Source organism: Pangasianodon hypophthalmus, chromosome 23 (assembly GCF_027358585.1).
Source record: "Pangasianodon hypophthalmus isolate fPanHyp1 chromosome 23, fPanHyp1.pri, whole genome shotgun sequence".
In the NCBI taxonomy this organism is placed as follows: Eukaryota; Metazoa; Chordata; class Actinopteri; order Siluriformes; family Pangasiidae; genus Pangasianodon; species Pangasianodon hypophthalmus.
In genome coordinates this window covers 4343552-4364630 of record NC_069732.1, presented here as the reverse complement: position 1 = coordinate 4364630, position 21079 = coordinate 4343552, and the positions used below count along the sequence as shown (strand labels likewise).

Sequence of the window (21079 nt, the reverse complement as noted above, 5' to 3'; positions counted from 1 at the left end):
AGAACAAGAGCAGAGGTTCACTATTAAATTTCTACCATAAACACCAAAGGAAAACATGCAGGATTGTGTTTAATTGTGTTATGGCAGACTGTATGCTGTTCACAATTTTAAAAAAATGTTCTTACATTCATTCCTGTCTATTTGTAAGACTCAGAGGCAAATATGAATGAATTTAGGTTGTATTCAGAATTATTAACAAGCCCAGAGAGACTGAGCAGATCTAATAAAATGCAATCTAATAAAAGAAAAGATTTATCTATTCTCTAAGAACCTCTTTCTTTTATATAAACTCTATATTTTAAAAGAATTTCTCAACTGACACACCTTGAGAAGATTTAAGATAAATGAAAACAAATGAATAAAAATGAATAAAAAATTACAAAATTGTTATAGTTGGCCAACTGCGATATTAAGAGCAATAAGACATTTCAGGTTGGTAACAGTAACTCCACTTCATCACACCACCTCATTGTTGATTATTTTCCTAACAGCATGTCCCCAGGTTTTTTTATTCCTTACATGTAGGCTAGTGTAGTGTATACTGATTGAAGATGTGATGTTTAATACATCAGATGCAGCTCTAAGGAGCATCCTGATGAAGGTTTACTACCAGATCACAGTAAATACAATAATACCTTAAAGAATCTATCACCAAAATACACAGAAAATATACAAATGTGTTTCACAAATCCCTGCTAAACTGTCACATTTATTCCTGTCTATTGGTTAGACATGAAAGTGAACTTATTACTGTCATTTCAGATCATAAATCTACACCAGAGTTAAGGAAAATTATGAAATTATTAGAGTCACAATTTTGTTCTGTGTACATACATTAATGTCTGAGAGAAAAGAACAAAAGCAGAGGTTCAGGTTTATCCTTAGTGCACTGTTAATATAGGAAATACATCAGTGAATATTACAGACATACTGACCTTCACATTCTCCACTTTCATCCAGAGTGAAATTAACAGTCTTTGAATTCGTCTGGTACCCCGTTACACACTGACAGTAGTAGCTACCATTAGTGTTGTAGCAAACTGCATTTTCACCACATATTGGGTTTTCACCATCACACTCGTTTTCATCTGTTTTATAGGATGTAGATCACATATGAAGAATAAATACATTCGTGTAAAATGAAGAAACTGACAAGATTTTTCCCCCAGAAATATCAGAATCATGTAAACATTATTTTATATAAGTATTATTTCTAATATGCAGAACAGAACCTAAGTTTGACTGAAAGAGTGTATTAAAAAAAAACACAGAAACAGATTAGATTCTTCTGATTTCACATGGGTCTGACAATAAATCAGTGAATATAATGAAAGCTCGTAGGTGACTGAGCACATTGCTGTTTGCTGGACAAACTCTGTATATTATAATTAAAAGCTAACAAATAACAGATAACATCAGCTCAGTTTTAAAGAAATAAAAACTGTTTAGGAAAAAAATGCACATATGAAATTATGATGAAAAAAGTGAGCATTAAAACAATCCTTCTAATATATGTTGCAGGTTTGTTCATACCTACACATTTGCCTTGTAAAACTCCATATCCTTTACCACATGTTACAGCAGGATTCGCATTGTTCTGTACGGCTAACAGAAGACCTGCCGGAAAAGATTTACCTTTAGTTCAGTTTAAAACTGGGTATCTGTATTAATAATAATAATAATAATGATAATAATAATAATAATAATAATAATAGTTATTATTAGTAGTATTAGTATTATTATTATAAAAAAAACTTTTATAGAGCACTTTTCTCACATGTGGTATCTCAACATATCTATATATCTATCTATAATATATATATATATATATATATATATATATATATATATGATATAAAGTAATGTAATAGAATGCAGAAAGATAAAATAAAAGATGTGAAAATATAAGTTAAAAAATAAGTGTAAGGAGCTCAGTACACAAATATATATATATATATAAATCAATAACATTTTAAAAATAAGAATAAAATAATTGAAAGAATTTTAAAATAATTAAATAAAGGTAAAATGAACTATAAAAAACCGCATTGTACTGAGCTTATTGAAAACTAGTACTGAGTTCCACCATTTTGAAGCATAGTAACAAAAGCAGGTCTCTCCATTTTGTCGGTATTTTACAGACAATAGTTCTGACACATCTCAGTGTTGTCACGTGTTGGGATGTAGATAAGTGAGTTGGCATCATGTAAGAGTTAACAGTAATATGCTTTGGAAACCTTCAAATTATTCTCTAAACCATACCGTGGCATCAGATCCAGTTCTTCTTTAGGTTTTGCTGCAAAGCTAAATGTATTAACATACTAATCAGTAACCATTAACCTGTTTTACTCCCTGAATTTTGAATTAAATCTAGTCTTCAGTGTTGGTCTGGCAGAACTTTATTGTTACAAATTATTTACAATCTTTACAAATTACAAGGATACAATAACAAGCTATTCTAGTTGCCTAACAGTTTAAACAGATTAAGCCACTGACCACTAGCGCAGCTCCAAGCACTCTATGAGTCTGACTGGTGCCGATATGTTTAAGTTTGTCAGCCATGTTCATTACCATTTCATTGATTTGCAGTTGGTAATGAGGTTCTGCCCCTCAGAATCACCATATGAAGAATCCGGGTGTTTGGACGGGACAAGCAAAGACTGCACTGTCCTACAAACATTGAGATATTTTTTTCTATGCAAAACCCAACCTTGAGAGCCTCATTGACTCGCAGTGAAGGCACGTGTCGAGGTGAGACTCAAAATGACGCATTAAAAGCCTGACGTACAGTGAGCGTTAATCTTTGCTCTATTGAAACAAAGTGTACTTGAAGCTGCCATAGGATTCCATTGAAGCTGTGCATCAGTACAGTTCTATTGGCAGAGCTTCTGCTGGCTTCTGTGGACATTTTCATGTTGTCCAATGGAAACAGTTTTTGTTAATTGAACAAAAAGAGCAATTCCACTGAATTTTAGGGAAGGCCACGCTTCACACGCAGTCTGAAAGCAGACGCCTGCGATACTAATCTGGGTGTACTGTATATATCTGGTAGACTTGTTTCACTGCTGACATATAGCCATGTAGTATATTTTTTTCTTACTTCTTGTCACATCAAAAACAGTGGTTTAATCAGATTGCTTAAAGCATGTCTGCTCTCTCCATAGGAAACAGAAAAGAGATGCATATTAAGACTCTTTTATTATTTGTGGAGCTGTAATGTGAAGTCTGTGGGCATGAGATCACCTTTTCTGCACACTCCTAGCGCCTGACCTTTTTTGGGGCGTTATCTGTATTACAGATAAGCAGATCGTTTGTGGATTTTTGTCCTGGCATCTGAGCAGGCACAGCTGCCTGTGGGATCACTAAAAACAACGCTTATCCCTCTCTATCTTCCTCTTATTGTTCCTGAGAAACAGCTGTTGGGTCAGAAATGTACACACGGCTCTTCCTGCTGGCCGAGAGAGCAGCTGGTCGAGTTAGACATGTTCCCTTCTTAGAGTTTCAGGGTGCAATAATATCTTGTCATGGCCACTAGTACTATCCACAGCACTGTATTCAGTGTAACTCTGGATAGTTTTAACCACAACGGAACTTTGGTGTTTATGTGCAATGGATATTTGATCACTTGCTGGCTTCTTATACTCTTATACCACAGGGCTGTTGATTCTTGAATTTTGTTTGTCAGAAGGTGTTGTTTAATTTTCTTTAATAGCAGCTCTGAGAGCAGGTTAGCTGCAGGGCAAGTTATTAAAATATATTATTGTTCGACATGATTAAGTTTTCCATGAGATATTTATGGAAAGAGTCTCCAGTGTCAGTGCTTTGGAACAGTCAGATATAAAACTGTAATTTTAGGTTTTCCGCCAGTTTTCAGGACAAAGGAGTTTATATTTTTGTGGTTTTTATGTAACATGACAAGCTGTGTTTTTTTTTTGTCTTACTAACTTCAAGAGAGAGAATAAAGAGAGGCTGGTGAGGGAACGACTGCTTATAGCTGCTGGACTTGTTTCATGGAAGTTGAGCAACATTAAATGTAATAAATAGCTAAATAGATAAAAGTATGATGTTTTGTTCTTTTATAACTATAATAAAAGTTAGCAGATTCCTGTGGTATAAGAAGAATAAAACACTTTATGTGCTGTTACAGGAAAATAATCCTAGTTTGGGGTGGCATCAGTAACTATGCTTCATTACACCATCCTATCATTGATTATTTTCCTATAACAGCACTCCCTGAAGTGTTGCCTTGCTTATTTAAAACAGATGTAGGTCTTGTATAATGAGCAAGCCAAATATGGACTAACAATACAATGTTTTTAAAACTTTCAGGTGAATAAAACGATGATAGTCGATAGCTTTTGCCATAAATAATATGTATAAAACACTTCCAAAATTAAAAATACTGCATATATGGGTTAATCGGCATATGGCTAGGGGTAGAGTGCCGTAACAAAGCATAAAACATAAAAGGAGAAGATGGCCAGTGCAACACTTTGTACCACACACTGACCACACATATTTAGAGGAACAGGGCTGTGCCTGCTTATAACACTTACTGAAGTGTACAGCAACACTTACCCTCTTTTTACTGAGAACACACAGACCACAGTGGAGCTGCACTGCCCATGTGCCTCACACAAGAAAATGCACGTGCCTCAGTTATTTACGTCACTAATGTTTTCCATGGTTTTTGCTTGGGTGTAATTTGAGAATACAATGCTCTAAAAATTCTCATGTGTTCCTTTTTATCCGTGCAGAATTGGTTTTACTTTATTGGGCATGCAAAAAGCTTGAAACACACAGTGACCATTTCATCTTACAATTCATTTTGTGTCCTGTAAGATTCCAAATCTATTGGCAAAGAAAAAAAATTTACTGCTAAATACTTCATTTGACAAAAATTTTATTCTAAAGTGCACACTAAACTTTACCACGACATATTTATTGCTCTCGTGTTACGTGTATGGAATTATTATAATTATTGTATAGTAGATATTTTCCAATAACAGCACTTCCTGAAATTTTTTCGTCTTAAACCACAGCAAACAATTACAGTTTTTTATTTATTAAAGAACAACACATCATACTTTTTAAAATCTCTTTATCACTATATTTAATGTCGTGGAACTTCCGTGAAACAAGCACAGCAGCTTGTTTCTGTGGTTTAACAGGGATAAAATCTGCTGGTTTAGCAAAATAATCAACTTTGGGGTGGTAACAATTACTCTGCTTTATCACGCCATGCCATTGTTCATCATTTTCTTTCCCTCTAACAGCACAATATTGATTGTTTTATTTATTAGGTTTAGTCAGTGTAGTAAGACTATGCTATCTGGATTTCATAGTCATTTTTATTTTTAAGGGTAAGAGCTGTTTTTATTGGGTTTACACATATGGCTTTTCAGCTGACTGAGCTACCTTCTCTAGCTTTTTCCCCCCAAACATAACAGCTCTTCCAGAGCTGACGTCACACTCCTGCAGTCCTGTAGTGCACAGAGCGATAAATGCACCTTTGATTTCCTGTGGCTCTGTTTCCTGCTACGCACCAGTCTTCCTACAATTTCCACCATACACTCCTTGCATCACTATTGTCCCCCCCAATCATTTCTTTCTGAATTCCCCTTACAAACATGCATTTGGTTTGTCATTTTCCAGTGATGTCATAACCCTCTGGATGTGAGTGTGTGGGCGAGAGAAGCGGTGATAGAAGTAAGAGATGAAAGATGCAGTAAAAGAGTCAGAAAAAGGTCAGATTCTGAGAACAGATTGCTCAGTAATATCACTCAGGCTCACACACACAAAAATTTTGCCCTCACTCAGAACCTACATCAGATTTTCCTCTGCTGTTCACTCATACGTAGTTTCACAACCTGTGGCTTTGAAGACACTTGTAAAGTTCCAGATGTTGCAGATAGATTCTCTTTCTAAAGAGCAACATGGCCCCCAAGAGACATCTGCTCATGTGGTTTTGCTTTCATGCTTTTTGTGGCTCAAAAAGATAGTCCAAGGATCTTTTAAAGCATGTTTTTCTATATTATACCTGTTGAATTCTCAATTCTGATTGGTCAAAAGATGTTGATTAATTTTCTATGAAAGTAGCTCTGACACTATTGCCTTCACATCACAGGTTTATATTAATGTGCTCGTTCTAATGCGTTATCGTTTGTATAGTAACAACTTACATACACAGGGCCTTGTGTGGCAGTCGCACTGCATAATCTGAGTCTAATAATAAAAAAACTAATTTTTAAAACATGTTATTATTTAGCAAAATATATATAGTCATTATAGTCAAAGTGAAACTTTCCGCAGGTGTTTATTTAACATTAATGGAAGGAGTCTCCAGTGTCTGTCATTGGGAAAGTCTTCAAGATGTGGTTTTTTTTTTTTTCGTCTTATTAACTTTAGGAAGAAAGAGGAATTAAAAAAGAGGGGCTGATGAGGGAATGACTGTTTACAGCTAAGTGTGAAACGGATGTTTCATAACAGTAAATAGAATTGTACAACATATTATTAAGACATGAAAAAAAAAATAGTTGACAAAACTGCTGTGGCATAAGAGGAAGGAAACACTTCAGGATATGTTGTTATAGGAAAATAATCAGCTCTGAGGTGGTAACAGTTACTCTACTTCATTGCTCCACTGTCATTGGTTATTTTCCTATAACAGTATGACATGGAGTGTTTTATTCATTACATTCACTACATTGCATTTACATTCACTTCAGTCTAAATAATACTCATTGCTAAATTACAAATGCTAAATTTCATGCTGTCACACCATACCAGTGACATACACAATGCCATGAGGTGTTTGCTAAGATCCTTAGAGACATGCAGTGTGATTGCAAAACTACAACTGTAACCACTGCCATGGAAAAACAAAACCGAAATAGATGATGTGACTCACCCAGAAACAGCAGATACAGACACCTCATGGTGATGAGAAAGAAAACAGATCCAGAATGAACACACTGACCACTGATTAAACCCTGCTCTCAGCCATTCAATGAAATGATAACAAACACAATCACTGTCTGTCTTTCTGTTTCTATACCACTGCCCTGTTAACACACACACGAAAGAAAATAAAAGCAGACTGCTCTCCTGCTCTCCAGCTCCAGTGTAAATCGTAGTGGCTCAAACTCAGCCCTGAAATGAAAAGAGGAGGGTTTCATTGGGTAAGGAGCGAAAGCCATCTGAGTCCTGCCCCTCTGGAGGTGGGGGTAACTGCAGGGGAGTTGTGATGGTATGAGTCTCCATGGCTATAAAAGTAAAAAGCCTGAAAATATGCACAGAACGCCTCCATAACAGGCACTCACCATTACTAGACTGTTGATCTTTCTAGTTTCTGTCTCAGTGTCTTTCTCTACAGTGGATGGAATAAAAAAAAATCATCCATACATCCATAATCAACAATCAAGTAAATACATTTTACTTTGTAGGTTCTGGAGGATTTAATATTTATAATCTTTTTATTATTATTACACCATTTTAACCTTTGTTTTGTGAACAGTTCCAGTCCTTCCTACAAGCAAACTCAGGGTTTTACTGTAAGTTTTTTTTTTGCTAAACAGCACTGTTTTTAAAAAAAAGAAAAGAAAAAGCACAAATCTGATAGAGAGCTATTAATCATTTGGGCAGTTCTCATCAAACATTAATTGTAATCTTTTCTTTTTCTTTTTTTTTTTAAGAATAACTGCCCTAAAAACTATTAATAAGACGATTAAAAAACAATTAATTAATAAATTAATAAGTGAGCTTCTCAAGTGAAGTTTCAACCATTGTAACATTGATGTGACCGATGCTTTAGGCATGTAGTGACTCAGAGACAGGCGGTGTGTGCTTGCCTTAGCAGTGCTTGTGATGGATTTTTGGTGTTGATCTCAAGTTTTAAAGACATTTCCATATTAATTTTGGCAATTAAATTTCTATAACTGATAAAACACATGGTGAACTGATTAAACCCGTGACTCTAGCTTCCTTATTTCTTCATTAAAATGGAACTGACTTGTCTATGATGTTATTGTAGTAGCAGTAACTCATTAATTCTTTCCATATTCTTTGACATTTTGGTAAAGTATAAACCTGTTAACTCTACAGAGTCTGTACCACCAGGGGTATTAAATATCTGCAAAATCTGCTGTCAAAATCTGCTGAGAATCTCACACTGACTTTATAAAGCCTGTTGCGTTTACGCCCTCGACAAAACTTCACCACAGCTAGTCTTTGGTTATTAAGTGTCTCATTTGGCTTCATTTTCGCTCCATGTTGTGTTTCAGTGTGAGGTGATGGTGCGCTTTATTAGTAATGTTAGTAGGATTGAAAGTTGTGACTCTTCTGCTTGCTGCTAAGTGACACCAAGGAACTATCGAGAAGAGTACACGCCCTGTCGGCCTCTGAAGTTGTTCCATGTCAAACTGCAACACCAGCATTATTTTACTTGTCTCATCATCCGTACAGAGTTTTATTAGGAAGATAGACACAGAATGATCTCAGAGAGGCACTATATCAGAAATGGAAGCAAAAAGATCATTCAAAATTAATAAAAAATTCAGGAGTATGTTTTTAATCTTCTATATAAGAACTGAGTTTCCCTGTACAGGTCATACATATTCACGTGCTAGTTGCTGCTAGCTACAATGTTTATTAGTTGTCTGTTTTTTTATTATAAAGATATAAACTAGGATCAACATGAAAACAGTATTAAACAGTCAATGACAACATATTTTTAATCAATTGAAGGCCAGTAATGTCTCTGGTCAGCTTGCTCTCAGTGTTAGTGCTGATTTGAGTATAAGCTAACATTCGTTTGTTAGTCAGCTACGATAGCTAGCTAGCTAAACAGTCTACAGGTAGCTATATAAGGAGAAGGAGGAGGAGTGAGGTGTTTTTTGATAACCTCACTATATATTAGCAACTTATAACCATCATAAATATTTACTAATGGTTGTCCAAAAGTTTGCTAGATGATTAGCTAGCTAGGTACAGAATGGCCAGTTGGTATTTTCCAGCATCCTTATTGCCTAGCTAAACAGATTAATAAATTGCCTTGCTGATGTGTTGTTTGCGTTAAATGACTTGTCTATAATGTTGCACTAGTAGACGTAACTCGTGAAGTCTTTCTGTATACTTTCCCAGCTTGACAAAGCTAAATAAAGCTAGACATGAAAGGTCTAATGTGCATGTTAGTGACGTTACATAATGTAACTTGTGTATTCATGTTCACTTCTACTATGCCGCTTCATGCTAAGATGACCAGACTCAAATATTTTTGCCTATGGATGTCTTCAGCCAATTCTGCCTCTAATATCTCTGGCCAAAAGCATAATTAAAAACACCTCTAACATTGCCGTAGAGGTTGGTGGTAAAGATTGGATTTTGAAATTATCTGCACATTTAATTCTAATTTTTATTTATATTCACATATTATGTGAAACATATGTTTTATTTACGTTCACATATTTAGTTATAGCTTTTTAGTTATATTTAGTTAAAATACACTAGAAACTGTTACATCCTGCTTAACCACGTGCAGGTAGTGGAGGAAGTATCTTTTGCAACCTGTCACTTTTTTTTGTCACAGTTCAACATGGAGACAGAATGTTCTTTCTGAAAGTGCCACTTCTTATTTCTCGTACTCTCACGCGGAACAATAATTTGAAGTGTGAATACTAGCCTGCTGTATTAATCGTACATTGTTCATAGCTGTGTCAGTGTAAAGAAATGTATATTTGTGTATGTTTCTGTGAGAGAGAGACTGGGGAGACTTTTTTTTCTTCTCACTGTACTACATTAGAGGTTAAGTGTGGTCATACAGTGTTATTCAGCCAGAAGAATGAGCAAAAAGTCCCAAACTTCCTGACAATGCGAATATGAAGCCCATAAGGGACATGGTTACATAGTGTGGCACGATATACTGTCTTAGTGATTGGCGTTTGGCTGTTATACTGACGTTTGTTTTATGTTACAACAATGGGGTGACCCGTAAAAGGCCCGGGGTCTCACCAAGGACACACAGTGCCTGATGAGTAATGCTATTCACTGCCACTGAAAATAGGAGTTCTGGTTGTGCTGAAGGACACAATGCAATTTGCAATAGGTGTGTGTGTGTGTGGGGTGGGGGGGATGTGTGTGTGTGTGTGTGTGTGTGTGTGTGTATATATATATATATATATATATATATATATGTGTGTGTGTGTGTGTGTGTGTGGAGGGGGGGAGGGGGAATGTAGAAGTACACAAGAAGTGCACAAGTTTCCAGAGAAACAAAACATTTCACACAAGAGCTCTTCATCAAATTGGTGAAACTATTTGATATGAAAATGAAGGACTTTTGTGAAATTCAATTTTAGACAACTTATCAAAACTGTACTGGGAAACTTTAAGATACTGAGGGTTTATATAAGCGATAGAAACATTGCATGTTGATTTCTTATCTCACTTTCAAATAACTTCTTCCTTCATCTATAAAGGATTTTTGTATATGTACACATTTTGTACATATACAAAAATTTTGTACAAATTTGTACAAATTTTGTATATTTTTGAACTATACTGCTTTTTTCTTTGTTTGTTTTTATTTTTATTTTTTATTTTTTGCAAGAAAGGATCCTAAGGTATCTAGTTGAGTCCCCTGAGTCCCATCCCTCAATGAAAGAGTCATGCAAGCAATAAAAAAAATAAATAATTAAACTGAACGAAAAAACAAAAACATTTTGGTTTCGCCTACACCCACACTGTGTTTAAACCTGATTGCAGATACAGATAAAGATCTGGATCACTAAACAGAATGTAACGTTCTACTGCATTTTCTTTTTTTAAGGCTATAGCTTTGTTTTTAGCATCCTGAAGTGAAACAAAGTGCAACTTTCTATTAGTGCTCTTCAAAAGTAATTCTACATATCTACACAGAACTCCAGTGTGCGATGGTGATATGGAACAAATCACTATTTCAGGTTGTGTTTAATTTGTTTACATAAATGTTCGTACTTTAACAGTGGTTAATCAAATGCAAGCAGTCAAGTCAGACGCTGCTGATGTCAGTTAACAGATGGTTGATGGTTAACCACCTAAGCTGTATTCATGGAAATTTCAGCATCCTGTGTGGTAAGAGAGTCAGAAGTGTAGAATATTTGGTAAGATACAAAATTCATCGCTTTACGTAAGATTGTTTAGTTGGATTTCTCTTAGTGGTTTATTTTCCACTACGTTGGTAAAAGCCATGACGTATCAGCATTTCAAGGAGGAGGGAAGTGTGTTGGGAATGGATCAGCTACCAGAGAACCTCTGAAAAGACCTGGATTATCCTAAATTAATATTTAAATCTTCAAACCATGTTTAAAAAATGATCAGGATTGCATTTAAACCAACATTTAATCATTTAATGGTTTTAGTTTTACAGTAAACTTAAATGAAGTCCTCTTGCTCTATTATCTTAAATTAAGATTTTTAATCTCTCTCTTTAATCTTGGTTTTTGTTTTAGAGTAAACTTGGATTGCCTTAAATCCTGTTACACCATTACCTTGAACTAAGATTTAAGATAAATCTTAAAGCTTAAATTTTCTAAATTTCCAACCGAGTAGTGAAACACAACTCAAAATAATAAAACTTAGATCAACAAATTCTTGACTGGCTATAAACATGGTTTAATCTAATTTTCATCTAATTTGTCTAACTTCATCTCATTTTTATATCCTTAAATAGGGGTGTGGTAGTATAGTGTGATACAAAAATAAGAAAAGTAGTTCTATCATTAATGTTAGGTTATGCTGGGATAAGTGATAGATACTCACTCCAGCTGTGGGACAGAATCTATGCTACAAGATTTACAAAACCTGGATAATATTTAGTCCTTTCAAAATCTTTGCTTCAGGGCGAATAAGTCCTGGCTGTAATGTCTGAGTGTGCTACTCAGTGTGATACTGCTTCTATTCTTCTCTTCCTCTTCAGCGCTCACTGTGACTTCAGTCCTTATATAGGGTTTAAATATAACCAGAAATTATACCACAACCACTTCCTCCTGAAGCTGAAACCTCAAAATGTAAAGTAGAAATGTCATCAGGTTTTCATCATATCCACTAACAAAAAAAAAAAAAAAGGCCAAAAATTCTTGGATAACAAATTTTTGGGTTTTATTAAACCACTGCCCAGAGTGAGGGTTTCGCTTTAACACACTTAGCCAAAGAAGAGGAAATTTGTCTACTTAGTCTGACACCACATTCAAGCACGTGTACTACAACTGTGTTAGAATAATGTAAATAAAGAGACACACCCAGACGCACACTTGTCTTGTCATCCTCCCATTGACGCCTAAACCTAAAGCTCAGTAACCAAATGGAAAGCTTTTAGATTTGGTGAATAAAAGCTGCAGTTTTTGTGAAATAGCAGTCTTCCTCATGGACACAAGGTCAAAACTGTCAGATATTCCTATCATCATGGGGACCTTTAAAAACAGACACACATGTCACAAAAATCTGCAGAGGCCAACGCCCTTTTTTCCTACCCATCTTTTATTAATGCAATAAACTGAATATGAGGAAAAGTAATAAACCTCACCAAACCAAGGGCTTCCTTTCCAGAGCTCAAGAGGACTGAATACTTATGGAGTAAATTCATCAGGAGCCGCCGGATATCAACGTGCTAGCAGGGCTAACTCTTCCCGTCTATTAAAGATAAAAATAAATATTTCATTTTTGGCCTCCATATCAGATTATTTTCTGTTAACAAATGCTAAAAGTGGATTATTTTGGATTTTTTGTGGAAGCAAGAGCAAGAGCACCACTAACAGTTGTAATAAAAACACACAGAATGAGAAACGATTCTGGGGCTGATTTCTTTCTAGGCCAGACTGTAGATTCATTCAGCCTATCAGTGACTGAGTGGGTGATTACACAGCGTGACACACCCCCTAAATAAATTTGGGCTGATATTTTTCACACACATCTGTAACACATCACTGCAGTGGTTGAGAAAGCGCATGTGAAATACAGTCGCAGGCGTAATGAACATGAACGAGGTCGATTATTTACTCCGTTAGCATTTATTTCATTCTCAAAATGCCTTTGGAGGAGAAACTAAAAGTAGATAGACTAAACCCACATTATCCAATCAAAGTACAATTCACAAAAGGAGAGATGATGGAAGTGTAAGTTTAGTGTTTTTCTAGTTTAGTGTTTTTTTGGTATTTGGTGGAAACATGGCATGAAGCCAGTAGAACATTACAAAATTCATAGCAATAAATATATAAGTGTAACTAATTGGGTTTTATGGCAATAATTAAGGTAATAAACACTTCAGAATGTGCTGTTGCAGGACAATAACCCACACTGCGGTGGTGTGATGATTCACATCAGGCCATTACTACACTGAAGTTGATTATTTTCCTATAACAGCATGTCCCAAAGTGTTTTATTCCTCTTACACCACAGCAATTTGCCAATAATTACTATTTTTAATTCATTACTGAACAACACACTTTTTAACCGTTTATGGTCACATTTAATATACATCCGCAAAACAAGTAAATTCCTCTTTTATATATATATAAAACTTACGTTGTAGCAGTTATAAACAGTCGTTCCCTCAGCAGTCTTGTTTTTTTTCTCTTTCATGAAGTTAATAAGACAACAAGCTCAGCTTATCATTTTACAGAGATCAATCAATCAACACCTTCTGCTTCGAGAATTCAACAAGACTGTGGTATAAATAAATACTCATTGGTTTGTGCAGCATACTAATAATGGCCAATAATGGTCTCTCTCTCTCTCACACACACACACACACACACACTCCAGCTCAGGAAAGCATGTTGATGGATTTAATTGCTCTATTGTATGTGCCTCATTCTGTTTCCTTGATTCACTGTGTGCTGAATGATGAACAGATTAAACCTTCCTCTTCACACTCTCAGTGCTCTCACAGGGTGTGCTAAGGTTACACACACACACACACACACACACCACACACACACACACACACACGCACACATCCTCATATTCATTTTATTCAACATAGCGTACTCAAGGACATTGTGTTCTTTCTCCTTCTAGCTTTCTCTCTCTCTCTCTCTCTCTCCCTCATGTGGATGAATCAAGCATTCAGTCATCATGTCTTCGTTCCAGGTCTTCACAATGCTCCTCTGTTCCCATGTCACTGCTAGATGCCTCTGATTTACAGGAATGTCTCAGAACTGTCTCTGAACTGAATTCACCCTCTTCTGAAACGTGTTCATCTCTTTGTGTCCATGTGTCCCACTGACAGTCCCACTGTCCCATCCTGAGTGTATTCGCACCAAATGGTTCAATCAGCTAGCTTTAATCAAGTAATATTTACTTGAAAACTTTTCCGCCCTTGTACATCTATTGGTAATTATATCAGGAAGAAAAATTTAAAAAATGTGTTCTATCAAATGCGTAAATCTTTGTATTTAAGGACGTCATCATCCACTTTCAGATTAAAGTGTTGTACTGAGGACAAATGCCCTAGTTTGGTGAAGCCATTACCGTAAGACTCAGGGATGGACAAAAATAGCGCCCCAGACAAGCAGATTTCTTTTCATCAACCAGACTCGAATAATCTTTAACATGCCACAACGTTCAAAGTTTTTGTTGAAGGCACGAACATGATCATATGCAAAACTTGTGTGCGTCTCTTAGTCTGTATTAACTAGCTAACCAGCTGACCATACGTTATTACTTTACGCTAGCTAACACTATTTAGCCTAGTCAACCATTACATGCATGGGACTGGGCAGAGTTTTGTCTTACAGTTTATATTTGATATTAGAGTCAGCATTAACTTTAACACAAATATATATTGTGTGCTAAAAGAGCCTTACTAGAGTGCTATATTGGCTGTATCAGGTTTTTCTATTTATAACATTTCACTTGAAAAGTTCAGTAGATTTAATGCTAGAGTATTTGAAATGAACAGTGGGTGTTCAGAAAAATTTGCTGTGCACACAATAATATATACACTTCAGCCTCACACACACACACACACACACACACAGTACCATTTCCTCATTTCTTTGTTCTCAGGCATGTCACCATGCTACACATGCCCGCAGATAGTATATCAATCAGACTGCAAGTTTGGACCCATAATAAGTGGCTGAAAAAGAAACAAGAATGAAAGAAATGTCACAACAATGTGGTGAACCAGAAGCACGCATGCTCCGAAACACTCAGGCAAACTTATTACCATGATGCATGTGCACAGCTGTAAAAGCATGGCTTTGCACTAAGCTTTCATGCAACAGAAAAGGTGTTAGCCGTAAGTGCAGTTCATTTTCTGTGTGAAGTGACACATAATAGAGTTGATATAACAGGAAGTAGCTATGTGCATTATTCACTTTGTGTATTAGAGTGCAGTTCTTCTGAACACAATCTGTGTTCCAAATAGTACAGAATAGTCATACTTAGATGTAAAGATCCATGAGTAAAAAGTAACCCAAAGTACTTGATTATATATATATATTATATATATATATATATATATATATATATATAATATATATATATTATAATTAATGTTAAAATATATTATAGCACAGCATTGTTGAATTCTCATTTCTCATTGCTCAGAAGGTGTTGACTTGTGTTCTATAACAGCAGCTCGGACATTAATTATGGCTGTAATTCAAATCACAGGTCTATTAATGCACTCGTTCTAATATGTTGTTGTTTTTATAGTAACAACTTACACAGGAGCTTGTATGGCGGACGCTCCACATAATCTAAATCTAATACTAATTGGATAAAAAATGTTGTTATTGATATGGTGCCCTTTTATGGAAGGAGTCTCCAGTGTCAGCGCTTTGTAACAGTCAGAGGTAAAACTATAACTAAGATTTCTGCCACGGGAAAGTCTTCACGACAGAAGAGTTTACACATTGTGGTTTCTCAGTAACATGAAGAATTTTTTTTTGTTTTTCACTGCAAATGAGTAGGACTGAGAGTTAATCTCTGAAAGAGTCGATTCTTTGAAACCCATGCATTGTAAATCATAATATTTCAGGAATCAAACAGCTTTACAGATGAGGTAAATGGGAGCAATGTGTAGTTCCAAAAAATGAGTCGGCTCTTTTAGATGAACGTAAGGAGTCGACTCAGAGATCTGAACAGCCAAGAACTTACAATGTTTGAAGTCATTTTTATTTATTAAATTGGAATGGAAGATAATTAATATTGCAATAATTTCCAACAAGAAATGTGTCTGGATATCAAAAAATCTAATGGCACACCATTGATCCTCTCAGCCAAGGGTCCCATGACATATCAGTGCTGTTGAATTCTCAATTCTGATATTTATGGAAGGAGTCTCCAGTGTCAGTGCGTTGTAATAGTCTGTAGCTAAGTTTTCAGCTTTGCGGTTTCTCTGTAACTTGATAAGCTGAATTTTTTTCCCCCTAACCTCCAAGAGAGAGAGAGAGAGAGAGAGAGAGAGAGAGAAATAAAAGCTGGTGAGGGAGGACTGTTTATAGCTGCTATAAGGTAAGCGATAACAGGAACAGTTGTGGCACATCCATAGGGACAGCCTGGGCAGAGCCCCACCATTCATATCAGCTGTTCAACAAATATTATTCTCCATAAAGTCCTGATTCACAACTGCATACACTTTAAAGAGTTTGAAATACCAATCCCCACCATAAATGTTATTATTTGGAAGATATAAGCCAATTTTCCATTTATTTGCTTGCCTTTCTAGATGTTGTGCAATCATGGGAGGTGCACACATTTGCTCACTTAGCTTCCATGGAGTTATTATTACACCTACTGGTCAAAAATGGGAACAGCAACAAGCACTAACAGACTAAAAGACTTTTCTTGCCCCATGCTCGCTCTATGAACATCTCAGTGGAGAAGGAGAAGAAAGCAACAGACAGTTAATGACCGGGTTGCCAGATTGGGCTAGGTTAAAATAGTTCATGGCCAACTTGTTTTATAGCAAATAATCTGAATTAAATGTAATAAATTCACACAAAATGGCAAAGTGTATGTGCAGATAGTGTCTGTGATGTACAAAACCATTCTGCTGTGGGATAATGGAGTGGATAGTATTGTGGTTATACCAGAAATTCATTTAAAAAAAAATAAAAAAATCCCTGGATTTCACAGAACTGTCCATTGTTCCAGCTTCAAATCCCAGCTATCTCTGACAATTCTAGCTTCACTTTCTCCTCCTTCTTAATTGCATAACAAAATACAGCACAGATTTGTATCCGTTGGGTTAACAAACTTGCACATGTCTGGCAATGAACAGAAAACAAGAAACAAGCACTTTGTACAAGTCATATGCAAAATAACAGGAATAGCAAGAGGCCTGTAATTTCCTGGGGAAAAAAACACCTAAGCAAACCTAAAAAAGCACTTTATTGAACCGTTTAAGGTCCTAATGTGACTCTAAATAATGCTTTATTAAAAGAAGGCCTTGAAAGATAAACCAATTAGATAAAAGCCATACCATACACCATGCGCATATATTATATTATATTATATTATAGACAATTATAGACAAATTTTTATTATATTGTGTGCTATGAGTTCATAATGAGAGTGATCACGATTGAGGCTAGATTGTTTACAATAAATTTTTTTAAAAATGTTTTACAATTATCAATACATTTATATCTATTTCTTATTAGATTTCCTAATTATAGAGAATTTTATATATATATATATATATATATATATATATATATACATATATATGTTTTAATATTATTATTATTAGCTGATAAATATATATATATATATATATATATATATATATATATATATATATATATATATATATATATGTATCAGCTAATAATAATAATATTAATAATAATCTCTAAAAACATTGATTTATTTTAGACTCACAGATGCTAAAATTAATTAATTAATTTGTTTACTTTTTCATCATTATCTTTATTTATTTATTTTATTTTGACATGTTAAAATTTGCTAGCAACGTATATAATACCATCATTAAATACTTTACATTTTAAAAGATTTTAATAAAGCTTAAAAGGTGACATACAGCGTTTGGATTTTTTTTTTTTTTTTTTTTTTCTCAGTTAAGCTTTTAGCATTGACTCTTACATGAGAGGAACTGCAATCATTTTCTCCTTAAGCCATGTAAGAGGTAATCCAATAGTCAAATTTAATTACATAAATGTTAAACAATTCTTTTCATTTGTTTCAGCTCAGTTTTTCTGTTTAATTAATGTTACTCTTTTTTTAAAACTTGCAGTGCGTTTAATGCTTGTAATGTGAGTTGTTAACAGTTTTACATTCTTCTTTAAGTTAACATTTTTTCATTAATATTTGAGACTTTACAGGCTAAACATTTCAACTTGTTAAAGTCTTTAGAGTGGCTCTGACGATTTTCTCCTGCTGTTAAGATTTAGATTTTAAGAGTATGATTTTAAGATATATAAATGTGTCACTGGTACAACATGAACATCCAGAGAATCACAGGTAGGAATGTGGAAACAGCCGGGTTAAACTGCTGCTGTCTGGCGCTGGACTCAGCATCCGTGCAGCTGGTTTTATGGCCCTCAGCATCAGGAGCACACCGAGTTTTGTCCTCAGAACTTTTTCTGGTGACTGCAAGAAAAGAGGAAGAGATTCAAGTTTACCCATGAATACTTTCATTTACTTTTAGAGAATATCAAAACTGCATACCATTAACTCAGTTTCTAAGAAATAATAAAAACATATACAGATTTCACCTAACAATATATTAGCATAAATTACACTTCATCCCTGTTTAAAATGTGGAAAAATAAAATATAGATATTTAAATGGACCTACCACAATCCCTTATAATAAAAGTCGAAACAAAACATTTGTTAAACATTTGTAAAATAAGGTGTATGTAGTACACATGGAATTTTTATACAGTATGAGCATATATACATTGTGAATATTTTGGCCCACATCATTCTTATTATGCCATGGATGATACCTCACCAAAAATAGTTTCATTCTCAAGCTGTCACTGATTATCTGATTATTTATAAGGTCAAAATTTGCTTCCAGTTATTAACTCTGTTACATTGTAAAATGCCTGGAGTGCACTACAGAGGAAACCAGAATAACACCTTTAATAGTAGGCTACTAAAGTTTACCTCAGAAATGCAGGATGGAAAAGAAAAACTCACCAATACAAGTGTTATTTCTATCATCGTTCATAGTGAAGTTAGTTCTCCCAGACCTCAGCGTGTAGCCAGACACACAGGTGCAGTAGTAGCTACCAAATGTGTTATGGCAAACTGAATGGTTTCCGCAAATCTTCGGCGTACTTACACATTCGTCTTGGTCTGTTAGTAAGACACAGAAGTGAATATATAACTCATGAATCCATTTGATCTTATTTTAGATCATATGATCATACAACAGAGTTAAGCAGAACAATGAACACATTACACCTCACTGTTGCATGTAACACTTTGGCTTGAATTAAACCGCTCCTGTCCATTGACCACAAAACCTGAATGACACATGCAGTAATAGGAAACGTCTGTGTTCCTGCACTCAGCATTAGGACCACAGATGTTTTCAGATTCCAAACACTCATTAACGTCTGAGAGAAGAACAAGAGTAGAGGCTCAGGTTGATCCAGACAGGAAATAATGGCAACAACTCCATGTTTTCTTGGTTTTCTTTTATTTCTGGTTTTGTTGTAGTCACCACCACAGTCTTGTCATTTGCTTCCTTGATTGTGTTCACCTGTTCCTTGTTTCCCACTGATTTACTAAGTGACAAATAATGTATGCTAATTTGTGTGTGCAATTAGATAAATTGCGTGTAAAAATAGTTCTGTGTTGTGGGTTTCCGTACACACAAAATTGCATATCCAGTATAACACCACTTAAAAGCATCGACACATGTTGAAACATGTGGAGGCGTGAATGTGCGGCAAGTATCTACTATGAATCCTACTTTGACGAACTAATATTTTCCTCATTTTAAGAAACAATTTGCTCATTTAGAGACAATGCGACATAAACTTCTCATTACTAAAACCTAGTGAATGGTATAATTTAGTCTTTAGCTAGTGATTTCCACAAATTTAATACTTGCCATTGGGTTCATATTAATTTATGCATACAATCATCATTCCTGAAGTGACTTTCAAGCTGCAGTGAATCACGTTGCGGGCTGTAAATGAATCTGTTTATATATGTACCTAAATCTTTTAAATTAGCAGTTATCAAGCCCCTGATTAAAAAACCTGACCTCAATCCCTGTCAACTGTCCAACTACAGGCCAATATCAAACCTCCCCTTTATTTCCAAGGTCCTTGAAAAGGTTGTAGCACAGCAGCTATGCTCATACTTACATAGGAATAACATTCATGAAATGTATCAGTCAGGATTTAGGCCTCATCATAGCACAGAGACAGCACTGGTAAAAGTTGTAAATGACTTACTACTGGCCTCTGATCAGGGTTGTGTCTCCTTGCTGGTGCTGCTTGACCTTAGTGCAGCTTTTGATACCATTGATCATGCTATTCTCCTCAATAGACTAGAAAATGTAGTAGGCATTAAGGGAACAGCCCTTTCCTGGCTCAGGTCTTATTTGACTGATCGTTATCAGTTTGTAAACGTAAATGGTGACTTCTCTTCTCATGCTAAGGTAAAGTTTGGTGTTCCACAAGGCTCTGTTTTAGGCCCACTGCTCTTTTCTTTATATATGCTACCTCTGGGCAAAATTATTCGTAAGCATGGTATTAGCTTCCACTGTTACGCTGATGACACACAGTTGTATGTTTCAGCAAAGCCAGATGACAGACACCAGCTTAATAAAGTTGAGGAATGTGTAAAAGACATTAGAAACTGGATGCTTATTAACTTTCTCTTACTTAATTCTGACAAGACAGAAGTACTTGTACTAGGACCACATGCAGCTAGAAGTAAGCTTTCTGATTACATAATAACTCTGGATGACCTTTCTGTTTCATCATGTGCAGCAGTAAAAGACCTTGGTGTGATTATCGACTCTAGTCTTTCTTTTGAAGCTCATGTAGATAATATAACTAGGATTGCTTTCTTTCATCTCAGAAATATTGCTAAAATAAGAAATA

At 35.3% G+C, this 21079-nt stretch overlaps 1 protein-coding gene across 5 annotated transcripts in view; it reads right to left on the bottom strand.

The window, feature by feature from the left end:
- The window catches only part of LOC113546170 (adhesion G protein-coupled receptor E1), a 43767-nt gene that overhangs the window by 16251 nt on the left and 6437 nt on the right, over positions 1-21079 (bottom strand). The window contains exons 1-3 of one of the 5 annotated variants that reach the window (XM_034298488.2): positions 6911-7164; positions 1534-1617; positions 936-1088 (exon numbers count right to left, since the gene is read on the bottom strand). The exons of 2 other annotated variants lie outside the window; for them this stretch is intronic. In XM_034298488.2, the coding sequence (XP_034154379.2) occupies positions 936-1088; positions 1534-1617; positions 6911-6938 (265 nt within the window). In that variant the 5' untranslated portion in view covers positions 6939-7164. Of the gene's footprint in view, positions 1-935; positions 1089-1533; positions 1618-6910; positions 7165-21079 lie in introns of those variants that run through there. 2 more of the 5 variants (XM_034298489.2, XM_053228454.1) reach the window with 2 other exon arrangements.